At 58.4% G+C, this 18,639-nt stretch overlaps 1 protein-coding gene across 2 annotated transcripts; it reads right to left on the reverse strand.

Annotated features, from left to right (window-relative positions):
• Positions 1-8,082: 8,082 nt before the first annotated feature.
• On the reverse strand, positions 8,083-18,460 carry ARRDC2 (arrestin domain containing 2). 2 transcript variants are annotated; one of them, XM_064734395.1, is made up of 8 exons: positions 12,546-12,917; positions 11,308-11,374; positions 11,069-11,216; positions 10,628-10,730; positions 10,132-10,388; positions 9,830-9,989; positions 9,449-9,600; positions 8,083-9,363 (listed from the first exon to the last, which is right to left on the reverse strand). In XM_064734395.1, exons 1-8 carry the CDS (start codon positions 12,820-12,822, stop codon positions 9,310-9,312), a joined length of 1,218 nt encoding a protein of 405 aa, XP_064590465.1. In that variant the 5' UTR covers positions 12,823-12,917; the 3' UTR covers positions 8,083-9,309. The 2 variants fall into 2 exon arrangements, with proteins under 2 accessions (XP_064590465.1, XP_064590466.1); XM_064734396.1 differs by lacking the exon at positions 12,546-12,917 and adding an exon at positions 18,159-18,460 and having other exon boundaries at positions 8,084-9,363.
• Between the last annotated feature and the right edge of the window lie 179 nt (positions 18,461-18,639).

Below are 18,639 nucleotides of genomic sequence, written 5' to 3' on the forward strand. Positions count from 1 at the left end.
CCAGCCCCACGTCCCCAGGGCGATTCCCAACCTCTCGGCAGAACAAATCCACCGCTCCCTCCCTGCCTGTGTGGCAGAGGCTGTGCCAGCCCCCCGTGCCTCTCCAGCCCCCCAAATCCCTGGGGATGGGCTGGAGGGGGCAGCTCTGGCATCCTGCCAGGCAGAAACCCAGCACAGAGATCAGATTGAGGGATTTTGTTGGGATTTGGGTGATGCCAGGCTCTCTTCAGAGCACACCAGGCTCATGTGGAGGAAGTATCTGGTTACAGACAGGGAGGCACGCTCGGGTTTCAGCCCCAGCCCCTGTTTACAGCGGGTTTTGGGGGTCAGAGCGAAGAGGAGAAGCGCTGAGGGTCACCGGCAGCTCAGCACGCTCGGGTGGCAGCAGTAAACACATGGCCAGGCTCGGTGCCAGCCGTGCCAGTTAATCATTGCAGCCATGGAACGAGGTCACAGCAGGACAGCCAGGCATCAAAAACACCCAGGGCAGGGAGGGGACACAAAACCCCCCTCATGGGGTCCCATCCCATCCGTGGTGCCACTCACATCCCCTCTGACCCTTCAGGGATGGCCCTGTCCCTGTCCCCACCAATGGCTCTGTCCCCACCGGTGTCCCTGTGCCATTTTCCCCCACAAGTGTCCCATGCTGGGCAGTGCTCTGCCACGTGGAGCCACGGACGTGCCAGGGAAAGCTAATCAAGCCAGGCTTGCCAATTAGTGCTAGAAAGCAGCTCAGGACTTGCTAATTAGTTTAAATTTCACAGCACTGGTTCCCAAATGAGTCCCCAGGCGCCACACTGAGCTTGGTGACCCAAGGCCAGCTTTGGCAGGCAGGATGTGGCTTTGCCAGCTCCTCTACCCCAGCCCAGCACCCAGATGTGCCACAGGGCATTGGGTAGGCCTGGCAGGAGCCACTGCCACCCACAGCTCATTACACCCAGCAGGGCACTCATTACACCAACAGGGGACAGCTCTGGGACAAGCAGCCAAAACCCATCCCAGCAGGGAAAACAAAGCTCAGCCCGGTGCCATGAGGATGCATCCACCCCAAAATCACTCCATGGGGTCCCCTGTTCACACCCAGCAGTGCCCACACACCACTGGTGACAATTATCCCTGTCCTAAAAGGAAAAACCCTTTTCTCCCTGTTCTCACAGGGTCCCTGTGCTGTGTTCCCAAAAGGAAATGGCACCAGGGACATGTGCACATGGACTGACCTGGCTTCACTTGCTCCTGTGGAGTGGAAAACTCAGCCCTGCATCCCAAGGAGCAGCTGGGGAAGGAGCTGCAGGGAGGTTGGGCAGCCTGGGGATTTGCTCTTGGCTCCCAGATTTTATAGAATCACAGGATCATTAAGGCTGGAAAAGCCCTCTGAGATCATCGAGTTCCAGCTACTGATCCACCACTCACCCATGTCCCCAAGTGCCACAGCCACACAGCTTTTCAATCCCTCCAGGGCTGGTCACTCCACCACTGCCCAGGGCAGCCTGTGCCAGGGCTTGGCAACCATTTCCATGAAGAAATTTCTCCTAATTTCTTCCCTGGTGTGACTTGAAGCCATTTCCTCTTGATTTTGGGGGTGTGATCTCAGAGATGGAGCATGAAATAACCACAGGGGTTCACTGAGGCCCCATCAGCATCAGCTCTTGGGGTGTCTGAGCCCCTGCAGGAGCAGAGGTCCATCCCTGCAGGCCCAGACTGATAATTTAACACCAGATTAAGTTGTTTTGCTCCCAGGTTGAGAAGTCTAACCTGTTTTCCAGCCTCGGGGAAGCAGCCCTGTGGAGCCACAGCCTGGCTTCAACAGGGGCAGAGGAGAAGGTCACAATCCTGCCACCCCCTCCCTCATCCATCCATCCCTTTCCCTCATCCATCCATCCCTCTCCCAACGCTTTCCCTGCACCCAGCACCATTTCCTGCTCCCCAAACCCCATCCTGGAGAAAAGCTGATGCCAGGGAGAAGTTTGAGCCCAGCCTGACCAGCAGCCATGGCCAGGGGCAGGATTATTTGCTGGGCAAAAAGCCACCAGTGCCACCACCTCCACAATGCCACCCGCTGCCAGGCAGATTAGCTGACTTAATCCCTAAGTAAACAAACTGATCCCTGGGATTTATTTTTCTATTAATTATTTTATTTGAAGCAGAACTCAAAGGCTGCTGACAGCTCATCTCGTCCATCCCCAAGCACTGCAAAGCCCCTCTGAGCAGGATATCCAGCTCTGTGGTAGGAAACTTCTGCTGCTGGGGAATTGGGGTTTTTTCCTCGCTAAAAAAACGCTTCTGGGATTCTTTTCTCTCCCAGAAAATAACCCCAAGAATTGCTGGTACAGGCAATTCTTTGGGTTATTTCCCCTGGGGGAAGGGGCTGCAGGACCCACAGCTGGACAGACGGACACATGTGGACAGACAGCTGGGCTCAGCTTGTTTTGAAAGTCACGGGGGTTTCAGCGGCGGCGTTTTGCAACCAGTCCGGTGTCACAACAACAACAACAGCTCGGTTCTGCCTCGCAAACAGGCCCCGGGGCCGCCCCGGCTCTTTCCTGCTCGCGTCAGCTGCAGCAGCCTCACCCGGGCCGCGGCTGTTTCCAAACCCAGCCACGGAAAACGACTCCAAACAGCAGCGAAAGTGAATTTTTGATCTTCCCCCCGCACCCAGAGGGGCTCGGAGCTGCCCTGGGGGATGCTCAGATCAGTGCAAACCCCTCGGGGATGCTGCGAGCCGCAGCATGCCAGCGGGGAGAAGTGGTTAATAAACCAAAACCATCTTCTCCCCGGCTGCCCATGGCAGGAAGCGTTTTCTTTCCTGCAGTTTCAATGTTCTCGCATGGCCAGCTCAGCCCCTGGCACGGCCGGAGCTTTCCAGGCTTTGGCAGCCGCTATTGAATTACGGGATATTACTTTTTTTTCCATTTTGTTTCTTTTTTATTTCAACGGGAACTTTGCAATAGTAGTAAAAGGAATCATAAACTCCGGGTGTCGGGAGGCGGGCGGCCGCGGGTATCGGGTGATCGGGAAGGGGAGGACGCTGCGCCCTTATCGCACACGCGCTCCCTCCCTGCCCCCTTGGCCGGAGGTTTCGCAGCACAAACATATTTTGCTCGAGCAGACGGCCAGAGTTGAGCTAAGGACAATCCGATAACCAGCGAGCCCCCCCAAAAATCGCCTTTTTCCAGCAGTCTCCCCCATCTGTCTCATCCCAGCTTTGCAGAGATAAACACAGGAGCAAGAGCAGCCCTCCCTTCTCGCAGGGTGTTTACCAGCTCTTTGCAGGCAGATTCACTCTCCCTCATTTCTTCACACGCCAAAACCGCCGGGAAAGCGGAGGGAACCGGCTGGAGCCCCTCCGGGTCTGTCCGCAGCACCACAGCCGGCACTGCCCGGCACAGCCACCTCCAACCAGCCCGGACCCCTCGGGCTATCGCTGCTCCATCGCTGGCCGGGATGCGGTGGCATTTACAGCGCTGCTCAGCAGGAAAATCCCTCTCCCTGCTCACAAAACCCCGTGAATTTAAAGATAACCCCGCGAATTTAGAGATAACCGCCTTCGGGTGGTTGGGAAATGGGGAGGGGGCTCATTGCAGGATGCTGGTGGTGGTTGGAGCCTTCTCCTCCCGAAACTGAGCTTGGGATGAGTTGGGTTTTTTGTTGCTGTTTCTTGCAGGGTGATAGGACAGAAAAAAGGAGCTCAACCCGGTTTGTGAAGGGTTTGAGGTTGGGGCGTGGGAGGAAGGATCAGAGGCGTGGGGTTTGACAAGGCTGTCCCGTCACGGCTGAGGTGACAGGGACAGCGAGGGTGACAGCCACGCACTCCCGGCCTCTCAGCTGGGGACAGCTGTGTCCCCACCGACACACAGAGCAGTGACTGAGGTGCCCCTGGTGCCACACGAACAGGGTTTATCTGAGGGGTCAGGGTGTGGGGTGTCACCTTGCCACAGCCACCTGGGCACTGTGGAGATGTCACCGTGCCACATCGGACACAGCGTGCGGTGTCACCGTGCCACATCCCCTCTGGGCACGGCGGGGAATGTCACAGTGCCATATCCCCATGGGCATGGCATGGCAATTGTCACTGTGGACATGGCTGGGGATGTCACCGTGCCACATCCTGGACACAGCTGGGGATGTCACTGTGGGCAAGGTGGGGAATGTCACCGTGCCATATCCCCCTGGGCATGGCGAGGGATGTCACTGACCATGCCACATCCCCCTGGGCATGGTGGGAGGTGTCACAGTGCCACATTCTGGGCATGGCAGAGGATGTCACCATGCCACGTTCCCCTGGACACAGCGTGCGGTATCACAGTGCCACATCCACCTGGGCATGGCAGGAGATGTCACCATGCCACATCCTGGGCATGCTGGGGGGTGTCACCGTGCCACATAGCCCTGGGCATGGCAGAGGATGTCACCGTGCCACTTTCCCCTGGCCATGAAGGGAAATGTCACTGTGCCACATCGGACACAGTGGGGGATGTCACCGCGTCACGTCCCCCTGGCCATGCCAGCCCACCCGTGGCTGCTCGGTGACTCCTCTGTGGTTTGTGCAGCGGCTCCTGGGAGTGCTGGCAGCCCCAGCCGGGTGTGGAGCAGCGCTGGGAGCAAAGTCCATGGTGCCACATCCCTGGCACAGGGCACGGCCGTGCCACTCACGCGTGGCGTGGGAGCCGTGCCCCATCCCCAAGCTCGCTGTTTGTGTGCCAACACATCACGTGCCGCCGCTGGATGACCCCGGAGGGGAAGATTTATTTTCTTTAAGCGTTGTTATTGTTGTTTTTTTTAACAAAGCCAAAATATTTGCGTCCCCTCGGGGACGGCTCTGGGTCACCGAGCATGGAACGCCAGTCTGGGGTCCGGGCAGGAGAGGGGACACCCGGCTCCGTGGGGAGGGTCCGGTGCCGGCGGCTCCGGCCCTGGCACGGTCCCCGGTGTTTATACATAGACATGTTTGTGCGCGGCACCGGCCCCTTCCTCGCTCCCAAACAACTGGAGGAAAGTCAAAAAGTCACAAAAATTTTCCATTGCCCGAGGAAGGGAGGGAGCGAGGAGTGACTGTGCAAAGGGGCCGGGCAGTGCCAACAGTGAGGGACCCCAAATGAGGGGTCAGACCCAAAAAAAACCCAAGGGGTTGGTTTTGATATAGTGAATAAAAGTGGCGGTTTGCTGCAAAGACGACACCGGCCACTATCGGGGTTTGTGGCGTGGCCCGGTGATGTCACCATGCTGCTGGCACCATGCTCACAGGGGGCATGTGGCACGTGCAGCACGGCCACCAGGCCACTCCAGACCCCCTTTTTTGCCATTAAAAAACCGGTTCGGAATAAAAAAAAAAAAATCCTGCGTCTTCTCTGCAGCATTTCTCCCCAGCCAGAGGGGCTCTCTGCCTGCACCAGGCTGGGGAAAAGCTGCGATTCCTGTCGAGCCGGCGGGAAAAGCCCCGGTAGTGCTGGGATGCGGGGACTTTGCCTGCGGTTTCCGTGGGCGGGAGCAGCTCCGGCAAACAGCGGCTGAGTCAGCGGGCGGAGGGCAGAGCGATGCCGCCCCGGCATGTCGGGTGCGCGGCTGCTTCCCGGAGCCCTGGCAGAGCTGCGCTGCACAAGGGGGAACCTCAGAGCCCCGACCCCAAAGATGCTGCCAGGGCAAGGCTCAGCCCTGGAGCCAACCCAAAGCAAGGCCTGGCGCTGCTGGAGTCCCCTGTAACCCGGGCTGGGCAGGTCCCAGCGCTCCTGAGCCTCCTGCTGCCAGCCCAGCATCCCTGATGCTGAATTTGGGCAGTGCCTGAACCTCGACCCCAGTGCATGGCCATTCCACTCCAGCCAAAACCTGGATTTATCATTCCCGTGCAAACAAACAGATGAGCCCCCGGTGGGTGCCCCTGGGCAGTTCTGGGGTGAGCTGCACCCCGCAGGGCTCAGCCCAGCTGCGATGGGGAAGGCTGTGCTTGTTTTGGGAGCTGGACGGGAGCCCGGGCCGGAGGCAGCAGCGGCTCAGTTAATCCCGGCCCTCGCAGGGCTGAGCCAGCCCCGGCACATTCTGTCCCTGGCAGCGCCGGGACGGCCACAGGCTTGGCGTGTCACTGTCCCCCCACCACCGACCCCCGGTCACCGGACAGCAGCCTCAGCCACCGTGATGGCACCGAGCACCCTCCGGGGGCTGGGGGAGCCCCAAAATGCTGCAGAAAGGGGCAGCAGGATCGGGGTGTCCCTGCAGAGCAGTGAGCTGCACTGGGGAGGGGGTTCCCAGCAGCCCTGCGGGGGAATTTTGGCATTTCAGGCCCCCGGAATTTTGGGATTTCAGTCTCCCACAGTTTTGGGACTGAAAAGCAAAACTGACAAGCCAGAGGAGCAGAGCTGGGCTGGGGGTGGTTTCCGTGCTCCTCGCAAGGAGCAGGTTCTGACGGACGGTCCGGGCAGCATTTTCCAGCGCACGGGGCCAAGAGCTATAAATAATCCCGGCACTGTAATTGCATCACGCGCCTCCCGGCCGGGGTCGGTCCCGGTGCTGCCGCGGGGCCGTTCCGGCTCCGCAGCCCCCCGGGCAGCCCCAGCCCCCCGTGCCAATAAACCTGGATCGGCCCGGGCTGCTCAATCAGGACTTTGGAGCCGGGGCGGATAAACAACAGGAGGCTGCAGCGCTGCCAGCAGTTGTGAAAGCGCTGCCTGGAAGGGTCCGCACCGTGCCCTGGCTCCAAACGTCCAGACGAGGTATTTTTAGCCCCTCTAGGGTTCAGGATTCAGGATTCAGGATGAGTGCAGCCCTTTCCTGGCAGGAGCCCCAGCTTGGCCATCGCCCCCCGACCTCGCTGCGCTACTGCCCGACTGTACGGAAAAGCCTGGAGGCGTTGACAAGAATCCCAGCTGGACAGATCGCTGCTGCCACACGGGCACCGGGAGCGCTGCCCACCGGCCCTGCTGGCCTGTCCCCGTCACCGTGTGACTCATTTCACAGAGAGACACGGCAGGACAGGCACGGGGGGCTGGGCTCTCGCCTCCCCCTCGGGCCCCGGGAATAAACAGCCCCTTGTGCAGCCGGGGCAGATGATGCAGGGCTGACCAGCAGCCCCCTGATGGCACAGAATGGCTCCCTTGTGGCAGGCTGGGATCACAGGGCTGCCTTCGGGGCCATCTTCACCTGGGGGGTGGAGTGCTGTGCTTCGTGTCCCCTTTGATGTCACCAAGAAAGCCCCGAGAGGCCACAGCACACCAGGCACTGCTGCTGCCAGCGGCAGATCCAGACACGATCCCCCCAAACGGGGATGCAAACAAATTCCCTGCGAGGCTGGTTAATCCTCCCCCGGGGAAAATTAATCAGAGCGCCAGGGATGCCAAATAAAAAGCAGATTTGAATAAAGGTTGCAGGAGCACCAGGTTCTCACAGGCAAACACAGGGACAAGTTCTCTCCTCTGGCCCAGGGCAGGAGCACGTGCTCTGATGCAGCTGCGGGGCTGAGCAGCTCAGCAAATAAAAAAAATAAATAAAAGTGGGGGAGAAAAATCACATTCCAGTGGCAGCATTTTTAAGCAGCACAATCCATGGAAGACAAAACTAAAGGCCTGATGCAAACCCTGCCTTGCATGCACCAAGATTTGCTAAGCCCAGTGGGGATGTGGAGCACAAAAATGCTGTGAAAAACCAAATTCCAGCCCAAGGAAGCAGGTGAAGCCTCCCTGCTCTTCCCAGCCAGCACAGCATGGGGCTGATCCCAACCCTCCTTGGGACTGGCTGAGCCAATGCAGGAGTGTCCCAGCTCCCAGCTGGACCTGCTGGGTCCCTGCCAGGATTCCAGGAAGGAGGAGAATGTGTCTGTCCTCCCAGAGCCTGGACGTAAACAGGAAGCAAGTGTGGAAAAATACAACAGGTTTGCTCGCAGCTCTGTGTTGCAGGTAAGAGGAAAAGTGCCCAAACTGCCCAGATGTGGAGGAGCTGGAGGTTCAAGGGACCAAACCTGTGGGGAGCAGTGCTGGCTGAGTGACCCAGTCAATCCCAGTGCAGGACTGGGCACAGGGTAGAGCTGGACTTCCAAATCCCAACAGCCACAGCATGGCTCCAGACAACAGGAAGAACAGAAAACTATCCAGGCAACAGTTCTGGTTTAAAGAATTTATTTCAGACAAAAATCTCCCCACCAAAAAGTCGTACAAAAAGAGTAGAGACAAAGAATGGTCATTACAAAAGTGTTCACAGATACAAAAGACTCATCTGAGCAACCCCAGCACAGAGCCCAAGGCACGCTGGCATCAGTTGTGCACGGCCAGGGATTGTCTCAGTGAGGGAATGCAAAGGTCCTCAGCCCCCAAACTCTGCTCAGGGCCTCCTGCAGTGAGCAGGGGCAGCCCCTGGCTCCTGACCACAACACCCAGCTCACCCTTCCCATACTGGTTCCCACCCAGTGAGCACAGGCTGCTGCTGTGGGCCTCTGATGCCTCAAGGACTCCCAGCCCTGAAGGATTCATCCCAGCTCCACACTTTCCATCAGCACCTGTGGCTGCCACCAGCCTTACACTGGGTTTCCCTCTCTCTTCCTTGGCCACCAGGCACAGCTCCAGCCCCCTGTGCTGGTACCACAGTTTCAGGGTTGGTTTCAGCCCCATCTTGGGGGAGGCACCAGCACACTGTGCAGGTTTGGTGCTGACACTCACAAACCCGCTTTCCTGTTCTTAGTAAATGGCACCAGAACACTGCCACAGATCTTAAATTCATCTCCCAAGTCCTTGTATCAGCCCTTGGAGGCCTTTAGAGTTTGGTTAAGTGGCTCAAACCATTCACTCCACAGGTACCCACAGGCTTGTGGCAAAGATTATCAGCAGTGGCTGAGCCCTCTATTTCATCCAGTCAGGAAAGGACCTTTCACTGCCTTGGGGACCTGCAGTCCTGGCGAGCCACAGGCAAAGGGCAGCACCTGCATCACCCCAGGGCCCAGCCCTGAGCACCATCCAAACAAACACTCTCCAGTAATCCTGAGAAACACCTCCAAGCTCCTGTTCTCCACACAGGAGCTGACAGAAGTTTTCAGAGCACGGCACTGCAGGCAAGGGGAGAGCAATCTGGGCTCGAATTCCCTGTTCTAACCCCAAAATCCCAGGGCAATTCTGAACCCCGCGTGTCCCACCCGGCTCCTCGTGTTCTCCTACCCGTGCCGGGGCCACGGCCCCGCGCTGGCTCTGGGCCTGGGGACAGTGACGACAGGAGTGGCCGAGAGCTGTGAGCAGGGTCGGGGTGGCACGTGCCCGTTCCCAGACCCCAGTGCTGTGAGGCTGCAAGCTGCCATCCCCAGGGATCGTCACGCTGCCGCACGCAGCCGGAGCGCCCCTCTCAGCAGGTCATGCAGCGCGGGCGGATGCCGTCCGACACCGGGTTGGGATCCACCTGCAGAGCCAAGGCCACAGTCAAAACCCTGAGCAGTGGCACATGCCAGGCTGCAGCAGCCTCCCAGCCCAGAGGGATGAATCACCTCTGAGTAGAGCGGGGGTGGTCGGAAGCGGAATTCCTGGATGTAGGCGAAGAAGGGACCCTCCAGGATGTCCCCGAGCTCGCTGCGGCACGGGGGAGCCAGGCTCTGCTCGGCCTCGGGGCTGGACACCACTGCTGAGTACTCAGGGGGGGCTGCAGAGAAAGGAGAGCCATCAGGGAAGAGCAAACACTCTCCATAAATAGGGGACACTCAGGTAAAAGGGCTTCAAACCCACTATTGCCCAAAGCCTCTCAGTTTCCTGAGGAAGGAACCCAGGAAATCGAGCACCACAACCAAAAAATTAGGTTAAAAAAAAGCCAAACTGGCCCAGTTGAGAACTTTGTGTCTCACTCTCCTGACCAGGGAGAAGGAGATGCTCACCCTCCAGCTGCTCTGGGATGGTGCTGAGCCAGTCCAGGTTGACGCTGTACTGGCTGCTGACGCTGGAGGTGCGGCTCCCAAAGGGATGGAGGGGGATGGTCCCAATGACCAGAGGCAGCTCAAGGAGCAGCTTGGACGTCCCAGGAATATCCACACAAACCTGCCAAGACAGGGAAGAGCAGGGAAGCTCAGCTTGGTGGTGCTTTCCCAGTCTGGAGACAGGGAAGAGCAGGGAAGCTCAGCCTGGTGGTGTTTTCCCAGTCTGGAGGGGCAGAGGGGGGATCCCTGCAGAATTCCCTCACCTTCAGGGAGTATTCCACCTGGATGATGCGGCACTGGAGGATGGACGGCCCCACGGGCGGGATCTTCAGCGCCCGGCCGTGCCACACCTCCCTCTTCCCGGCTGGAATGGGGTCCCCAGTGATGCTGGTCACCACTGACTTCTTCTGCTTCTTGGTGCCCCGGGCGATGAAAGTCTGGGTCTGGATGATGGCGGCCTTGGGCACCACGGCCCGGCTGGTGCAGTTGTCGATCTCAGCAAAGATGGGGATGACCTCACCTGCCAAAACAGACCCACATTTGTTGGAGGAGGGGAGGCAGAGCCCAGTTCTGCCTCAAGAATTGATGCACAACCCCCAAATGAGGGTTGGCCACGCTGTCTGACAGGGCAGGCACGTGGGTTCATCCAAGGATGCTGCCCACACTAAAGCTCTCTGATTTCCTGGCAGCCCCCAGGGACCCAAACCCCCTCCTCTGGACTCACTGAGGGTGGAGAAGGGCCCCAGCACCTTGTCTCACCTGGGGTGTAGCCTTTTCGGTCAATCTTGGCAGTCACAGACACTTGGCCACGGTTGCAGTACCAGGCACGAGCAAGTTTCTCCTTAGCACCTGCCTGGGGAGCCTGGAGAAAGGGAAATATTTTGCCTATTTAGTAACTAAGGATGAAACTCGCAGCAATCACCTCCCTGGCACCAAGAACCTGCTGGGGAGCATCAGCAACTTCTCAGGTATCTGATGCAAGAAGCTGTTGCAATGCATTAAAGTTTCCAAAACCAAAGAGGCACAGCTGACCTCTCCCCAGCCCAGGTAAGGCTGGAGGGCACAAGTTACAGGGGGAAATATTCCCTCTGCAAATCAGGCCTGCATTGTGATGCTGAAGGGGAGGCAGACACCTTCCCTGTGGGCTCCTTGGGTAAGTTTTGGATATCAGAGCCCTGGGGTGGAGCAGGGGGAGCTCACCAGCAGTGCAGGGGTGTTTATGTCGATGGGTTCAATCACAGTGAACTCCTTCTTTGCTTTCTTCACTGTTGACCAGGGTCTGTGCAGCTTGGCCTTCACCCAGTAGCGGACACTGCCGTGCTTCCCCTCAAAGGAGGTGGCCAAGGTCCTGGGCACGAGCAATAAACAATTTTAAAAGGGTTTTACTCAAAACAACCACATTTTCAAGATACCCTCTCCCCCCAAAAATGCCAACTTACTCAGGGAGCTGGAAGGTGAAGGGGAACTCGTGCTTTCCTGCCTGCAGCACTGTGGCCTCACCATTGTCTGTGGGCAAAACAGATCGAGGAGGATTAGCTCCCTCCTCCAGAACCTCCTCCCCAGGCAGGTCACAGAGGTGTGCAGCACCCAGCAAGGAGCAGCACGAGGGCACAGCAGAGTTTCTGCCAGGGCTGAGCCGCAGCAGCTGTGACACAAGAGCTGGGCACTGTCTGCATTCCGTGCGTCTGCAGACGGGCACGGCCCAGGGGCACCTCCTTGGAGAGCTGGGCAGCTTCCCCAGGTGGGCTCTGCTTCACCCTCAGCCCACAGCCTTCATCCTCACCTTCAGCCACCTCACCCCACAGCTTTGCAGTGAGAGCCCAAGATGCCCAGCTGGAGGGAGCCAAGCCCCCATGCCCCTCAAGAGTTTCCACTCCAGGGCTGAAGGGTTCATTAAGGCTGCTCAAAACAAGCTCCTGAGCCTCCACACTTTCCCAATGCTGCTTCCCTGCCATGAACAGCTCAGAGAAAGGGAGGACTATTGTCCCCAGCCGAGGTGCCCTGCATAGCAGCATCATCCAGCTGCGCACCCCAAGATTTCGGGGTGCACCAGAAGGTGAAGGGTCTGCAGGGACCTCCACAGAGCACTCAGTCCCTAAGGCACCCAAATTTCAGCTTGTCCGTGTGTCATGCCCTCAGCAGCCAGGCTGAAACCCAAATCCCTCCAGTTTTGGGGTGCCATACACCCCGATTTGTGCTGGCTGGGGTGTCTGGATCTCCCAGCAGCCCAGGCTGTCCCCTGCACCCAGATCCCTGCAGTTTTAGGGTGCCATGCACCCTGCTTTTATCTGGCTGGGGTATCAGGAACCCTCAGCAACCCAGGCACCCACATCCCTGCAGTTTTGGCATGCCATGCACCCCGATTTGTGCCGGTTGGGGTATCTGGAGCCCTCAGCAACCCAGGCTGCCCCGGCACCCAGATCCCTGCAGTTTTGGGGTGCCATACACCCCGGTTTGTGCCAGTTGGGGTGTCTGAGCCCTCAGCAGCCCAGGCACCCAAATCCCTGCAGTTTTGGCGTGCCATGCACCCCGACTTCATCTGGTGGGGGTGTCTGGAGCCCCCAACAGCCCAGGCTGCCCCACAGCCGCGCTGTCCCAGGCCCTGCGGTGCCCGCTGCCCTCACCCACCCGAGGGGCTCCGCACCCGGAGCTCTCCCCGGGTCAGGGTCTGCCGTACCTGGCGGTGCCATCAGCGTGTCTCGGTGGCTCAGAAACTCCACCTGGTCGCTGTAGCTCTGCGTGTAGGCGGTGCTGGAGCCGGCGCTGCGGGACTCGGTCCAGTGGACGCGGGCAGCGCCCATGGCCCTGAGGCGCAGCGCCCCGAGCCGCGCGGCCGCCGCCAGCTCCAGCACCACGCGGCCCGACACGGCCTGCCCAGGGCTGAAGGCGGCCGGGCCGTCCCGCTCGGCGCCTTCCAGCACGATGGAGAAGCGTTTGAGGCGATCGAAAATCATGGCGCTGCTCAGCCCAGACCGGCGCGATGCGGCTGAACCCGGCTCGGCTCGGCTGAGCCCGGCTTTAAGCGGCCGGCGCGGCCGGGGGCGGCCCCGGCGGGGCGGGACGGGCCGGGCCGGGCTCAGCAAAACAAGGCAGGGAGCATGTGCGGATCGGCCCCTGGAGCTCCGCCGGCGGGGTGGGACCGTGCGGGGCCGGGGCTGGTCCCAGCCAGGCTCCCCGACTTATCCCAGGGCCGCACCGAGACTGCCGCGGGACAGGGGCTGGGCAGGGGCTGAGCGCTGCAGGGTTCGGGGGAGACTCCCTGTCTGCTGCCGGGCCGTTCAAGAGTCCCTGCAGCTCCCATCCTTGCCCTGAACCCTTCTCTAGCTTCTCTACGTGCTTCACAAATTTCCCTTCCAGCTCCATCCTTGCCCCCTCCCAAATTTTCCCTCCAACTCCATCCTTGCCTCCTAAAACTCCCTTCCAGCTCCTATTGGCCCTCAAAATCCCTCTCCAACTCCACCCTTGCCTCCCAAAACTCCCTTCCAGCTCCTATTCTTGACCCTCAAAATCCCCTTCCAGCTCCCATTCTTGCCTCTCAAACTCTTTCCAGCTCCTAACCTTGCCCCCTCAAAATCCCCGTTCCTTGCCCACCAAAATTCCCCTCCTTGCCCATCAAAAACCCTGTCTTTGACTTCCAAACCTTCCTCTAAATTTCCATCTTAGTCCCCCAAGTTTCCCCTCCACCTTCCTCTTTGCCCTCCAAACTCCTCTCTGGCTCCCATCCTTGCCCCTCAAACTCCCCTTGCAGCTCCAATCCTGACATCCCAGCCCATCTTTGTCCAGAATCCCCATTCCCAGGGCTGTGGTCAGGGGGGATTCCACACCCCACCCTGACCCACATCCTTCCCTCCCCAGGAGCCATTCCCAGGGCTGGGAACCGGCCCCAGCTGGATCTGGGCTCCTGACACACGCCTGGGACATCACTCAGTTCTAAGAAATCAAGAACTGGCTGGGGTTCAGCTTGTGCAACGACAGGGTGAGCAATCCCTGCGCTTGTTAACCAGGCGAGCGCCAGTTTTCCACCAGATCCTGCTGGGATTGGTGTCCCAACAGCCGCAGTTTCACAGATCTGGGATGTGTCCCAAACCAGTGAATCACTGATGGGCAGGAGCAGCTCCATGCTGGTGCTCAGCTGGGGTAAAACAGTGGAAACTGGGAACTGGTGATTCCCAGGGGGGATATGACCATCAGCAGCACCCCAAGATGTTGTAAAAGTGAGGAGAACGGGAATCTGTGCCCCCAAAAGTGTTAATGCAGCCTTAGAAACTTCCACTTTGGGGATGGCTGTTGTGTTTGTGGAGCAGCAGAGCCCTGCACCCCTGGCATGGGCAGGGGATAAGACGGAACAGGCATTAAAAATGTTACTCAGCATTTGGCTGCCTGAGTTTTGGGGATTCCCAGGGGGGACATCACCATCAGCAGCACCCTGAGATGTTGTAAAAAGGGAAGAGAAAGGAATCTATGCCTTAGAAACTTCCACTTTGGGGATGAATGTCATGTTTTTGGAGCACCAGAGCCCTGCACCCCCAGCACAGGGCAGGGATGAGACAGAACAGGCATTAAAAATGTTACTCAGCATTTGGCCGCCTGAGTTTTGGGGATTTTTGAGTTGCTCCCAGCCATGCCGGGCAGGACCTGCTGTGCTGAACTCGGCTGATCACAGCCTCTGAAAAAATGAGCTGGGCTGAAGCCTGGCACTGCTTTTAGCTGTTTCCAAGGCCGAACTAGAATTGTTTGCCTCCCTCCCCAGGGGAAGGGGACTGTGGTTTGTTTTATGTGCACGGCCATTTGCTGCCACGGGCAAACATGAATCATAGCAAAAGCTCCGAGGGAGAGGGAAAGGAGGAAGGAAGGCACGTCACAGCAAGAGTTCACTGATGACACCAGCTCTGGGAAAGAGCCTGGTGTCCCTGCAGTGACATGAGAGCTGGGGAGGCTCTTGAGAGGGGCTGGAGCCTTGGCTGGGCCCCTCTCTTCGCTTGGCATCCTGCTCTTCCTCCTCCTCCTCCTCCCGGCACACACCCCTAGGCTGTGACTCAGCCCTCGCCCACGGGATGCAGATCCCTGCAAACCAAACTAAACCCAACCAAACTAAACCACACCAAACCTCCCTCCCGTGGCACGCGATGCCCTCAGCTGTGCCATGTAGGGAGGGAGGGCAGCCCCTCACTGACCCTCTGGGACCCCCACACCCAGACAGGGTCTCTCCTCTCTCCTGCCATCCCCAGGTGGGGAGCACTTTCCTTTCAGGTGCCCACAGCAAGCGCAGCCAGGCCGGGCACAGCGCTCAGGGCATCATCTCCAACTCTTCAGCCCCATCTAGAGTCTGGCCAGGCTGGAGCTGCTCCCTGCAGGACAGGAGCTGACAGCCTGCCCGGCTCATGGGGGGCTGTACCTTCCCTGAAACGCTGCTGCGACCTGGTGGCTCTCGGAGTCACAGGAGAAGGCAATGCAGCAGGTAAATGGAGAAGGCAGCAGCCCAGTATGGGGGTGAGATGGGACAGAGCAGAGCCTGCCACAAACACGTGCTGCCAGGCTGAGGAACCAGCCAGATTTGGGATTGCTGTGTAGGAACAAGGATTAAGGTGCTGATTGAGACCACCCCACAAAGGAAGGAGAGCCCTGATGCCAGAACTCTTCTGAAAATAAAATGGCTTCTGGATGTTTGCCTCTCACCAGGGCAGGAACTACACCTTTGGGAAGTGCTGCAGGATCCTCAGAGAGAAAAGATCACTGCATAACAATTATTTATGTTTTCTATCCTCCCATCATCTCACACAGAAGAGTCCAGGGCTCTCCTTGTGCTGCCTTTGCCCATTAAACCCCGTGTGTTCCTCTCCCCCTGCTCCCTCTCTCAGAGGATTACACAACACACGTTTAAAGGCCCTGCCTGAACATCCTCCTTGCACACTTTTTTCTTGTCTCTCAGCGCAGCACCCCAGCGCCAGCACTCACCACCCTGCCAGGAAACTGCAGATAAACTCAGCTGAGGGGAGAGCAGGAGGGAGGGCGCTTATCTGTGCCCAGCTCCCCTCCTCTGCACTGCCTCGTTACCATGACAAAACCTGCGCTTTTTAAACACCACGCACACACGGCTGATCTCGTGGAGAAGCAACAAGAAAGGAGCAGTCACAGGGCCTGGCTGGCGGATGGTGGCACGTTTCTCACCAGCTGACATCGGGAAGGCCCTCACGCTGCTGTTGGGGACAGAACAGGGGACAGCAGGATCCTAAGGAAGTTATTTTGGCTGCAGGACAGCCCCTCTCTGCTGTTCATTCCCATAAAACACCCCGGTGATCGCACGTGTCCCTCTCACAAGGCAGAACAGGAATCTGTGTGCGGACAGAGATAATAAAATCCAAGCTCTGGTGAGGCTCTCTGCTCTCCAGGCAGTCCCTGTGCAGTCAGGAAGGGCCAGGAGCCACCAGCTCCAGGCTGCAGGTGTGCAGGGTGCCTGTGAGCAGCTCCTGCAATTCCTGCAGCCCTTGCCCTTCCCCAGATGGCTCCAGGGGCTCTTGGAGCTCACAGCCCCAGCAGCAAAATCCAAATGTGCTGGCAGCAGCTTGTGGCTTCCCTACAGACATTCCCTGCAGGGATAATGGGGGACAAAACTCACCCTGTCACCTCAGAGCTAATGGGACACAGACCAAGTGCTCAGGAGCTTCACTGCTGGAGGAGGGATTAATTGTGATTTGGACACTTTGTACAGGTGCAGTTCCTGCAGTTCCTGCAATTCCTGCAGCCCTTGGCCAAGTGCCCTTCCCCAGAAGGCTCCAGGGGCTCCTGGAGCTCACAGCCCCAGCAGCAAAATCCAAATGTGCTGGCAGCAGCTTGTGGCTTCCCTACAGATACTCTCTGCAGGGATAATGGGGGATAAAACTCACCCTGTCACCTCAGAGCTAATGGGACACAGACCAAGAACTGCATGACCAAGTGCTCAGGAGCTTCACTGCTGGAGAAGGGATTAATTGTGATTTGGACACTTTGTACAGGTGCAGCTGCCAAGGGGACATCCTTAGGCACAGCATGGAAGAGCTGCTGCCAAAAGACACAAACTCCAGAGCAGTGCAGGTGTTTGGAGCAGATGGCATGGCACAGTTATCCAGAAATAGAGAAAATTACCTTTACAGTACAGTCCAGAGACAGGAAAACCTCCAGGAAGCCAACTCAAGTCCTCTTTCCATCCCTCCAGTTTATTCCTGTAACATCTACATTTGCCAGATTGGGCTGACACCATTCTGGGTTGCACTTGGCCACTGACACATTGAAATGCCCTCAGCATAAATCCTACAGCCATCTCCATAAGAAACAGGGAAAGAGGGAGGAAAAGCAACAGAGGGATGGCTGTGACCCTGTTATTGGAGGGGAGGATAAAAGACGTGCATGTTCCTAAGAAAAGCCAGAGTTAATGAGTGGATGGACAGTGAGACATCCCATATCCCTGAGCTCTGGATCATTTCATGCCAAGCACACAAAGAATGGCTTGTGGCATGCCAGTGGCTTGTCCTCCTGCAGCAGATCTGAGCAACGTGCCAGCTGGGCACGCGGCCCCAGCATCAGGGACCCGAAAACAAACATTGGCTGAGGCACTAAGTGCTCTTTCCACACTTGTGAACAGACACTCGTGTTTGCTCTTCCCTGTGCAAACACAACAAAAGCCACAAATCCCTGGTGTTCCCCAGCCCTGGCTTTGCCATCGGCCTCCTGGAAACCAGCAGCAGAGAGAGAGCAACCCTTGGACAAGGTGAGAAGAAGGGCAAGGAGCTCTGTGTGGGTCAGCAACACCCACAGGGCAGAGGAGCCTCTGAGGGGACACCTGCAGCCTGAGGGGTCCCAACCCAACACAGACACACCCAAGGGGGTTCCAATCCCATGCCCTGGCATACAGACCCATCCAAGGGGGTTCTAATCCCACACCTGGCACACAGACCTGTCCAAGAGGGTCCCAACCCCACACCCTGGCACACAGACACACCCAAGAGGATTCCAATCCCCACCTTGGCACACAGACCCGTTCAAGGAGATCCAAACCCCACCTCCTGGCACACAGACCCACCCAAGACTCACACAAGGGAGTTCCAATCCTGTGTTCTGGCACACAGACCCATCCAAGAGGGTTCAAATCCCATGCCTTGGCACGCAGACCTACCCAAAGAGGTCTCAATCCCATGTCCTGGCACACAGACCCACCGAAGACTATCCCAACCCCACACCCTGGCACACAGACCCACTCAAGGAGATCCCAACCCCACACCCTCTCACAGTCCCCCGCCCCGTGCCCCGGCCCTACCGTGGATGAGCTGCCGCCGGCGGTACAGGAAGGTCTGGCAGGCCGTGTAGTCGCGGTAGACGATGTTGAGGCCGATGCTGTGGCTCTCCAGCCAGTGCACGGTGGCCAGGCCGCGGGCACACACCTCCAGCGCCCGCACCCGCAGTGCCCCGCTCAGCTCCAGCTGCACCCGCCCGTGCAGCCGCTCCCCACCGCCATGGGCCCTGCCCTGCTCCAGCTGCACCTCCAGCCTCCGCACGCGCCCCGGCAGCTGCATCCCTGCTGCCCTCACTGCTCCAGGAGCTGCCCAGGGGAAGGAGGAACAGAAAAAGCTGCACCAAAATTCCTGAATTTATCACTGCAGGCCTCCCTGGGGGTTGGACCGAGCCCCTGTTTTGCAGCGGCGCTGCAGCGTTGGACTCGTGTCCTGTAGTGACGAGGGATGTGTTTTTAAAGGGAGAAAAAAACAGGCCTCCATCTTATCTCTGAGTCACAGACACCG

Source organism: Zonotrichia leucophrys, chromosome 28 (assembly GCF_028769735.1).
Source record: "Zonotrichia leucophrys gambelii isolate GWCS_2022_RI chromosome 28, RI_Zleu_2.0, whole genome shotgun sequence".
Taxonomy (NCBI): Eukaryota; Metazoa; Chordata; class Aves; order Passeriformes; family Passerellidae; genus Zonotrichia; species Zonotrichia leucophrys.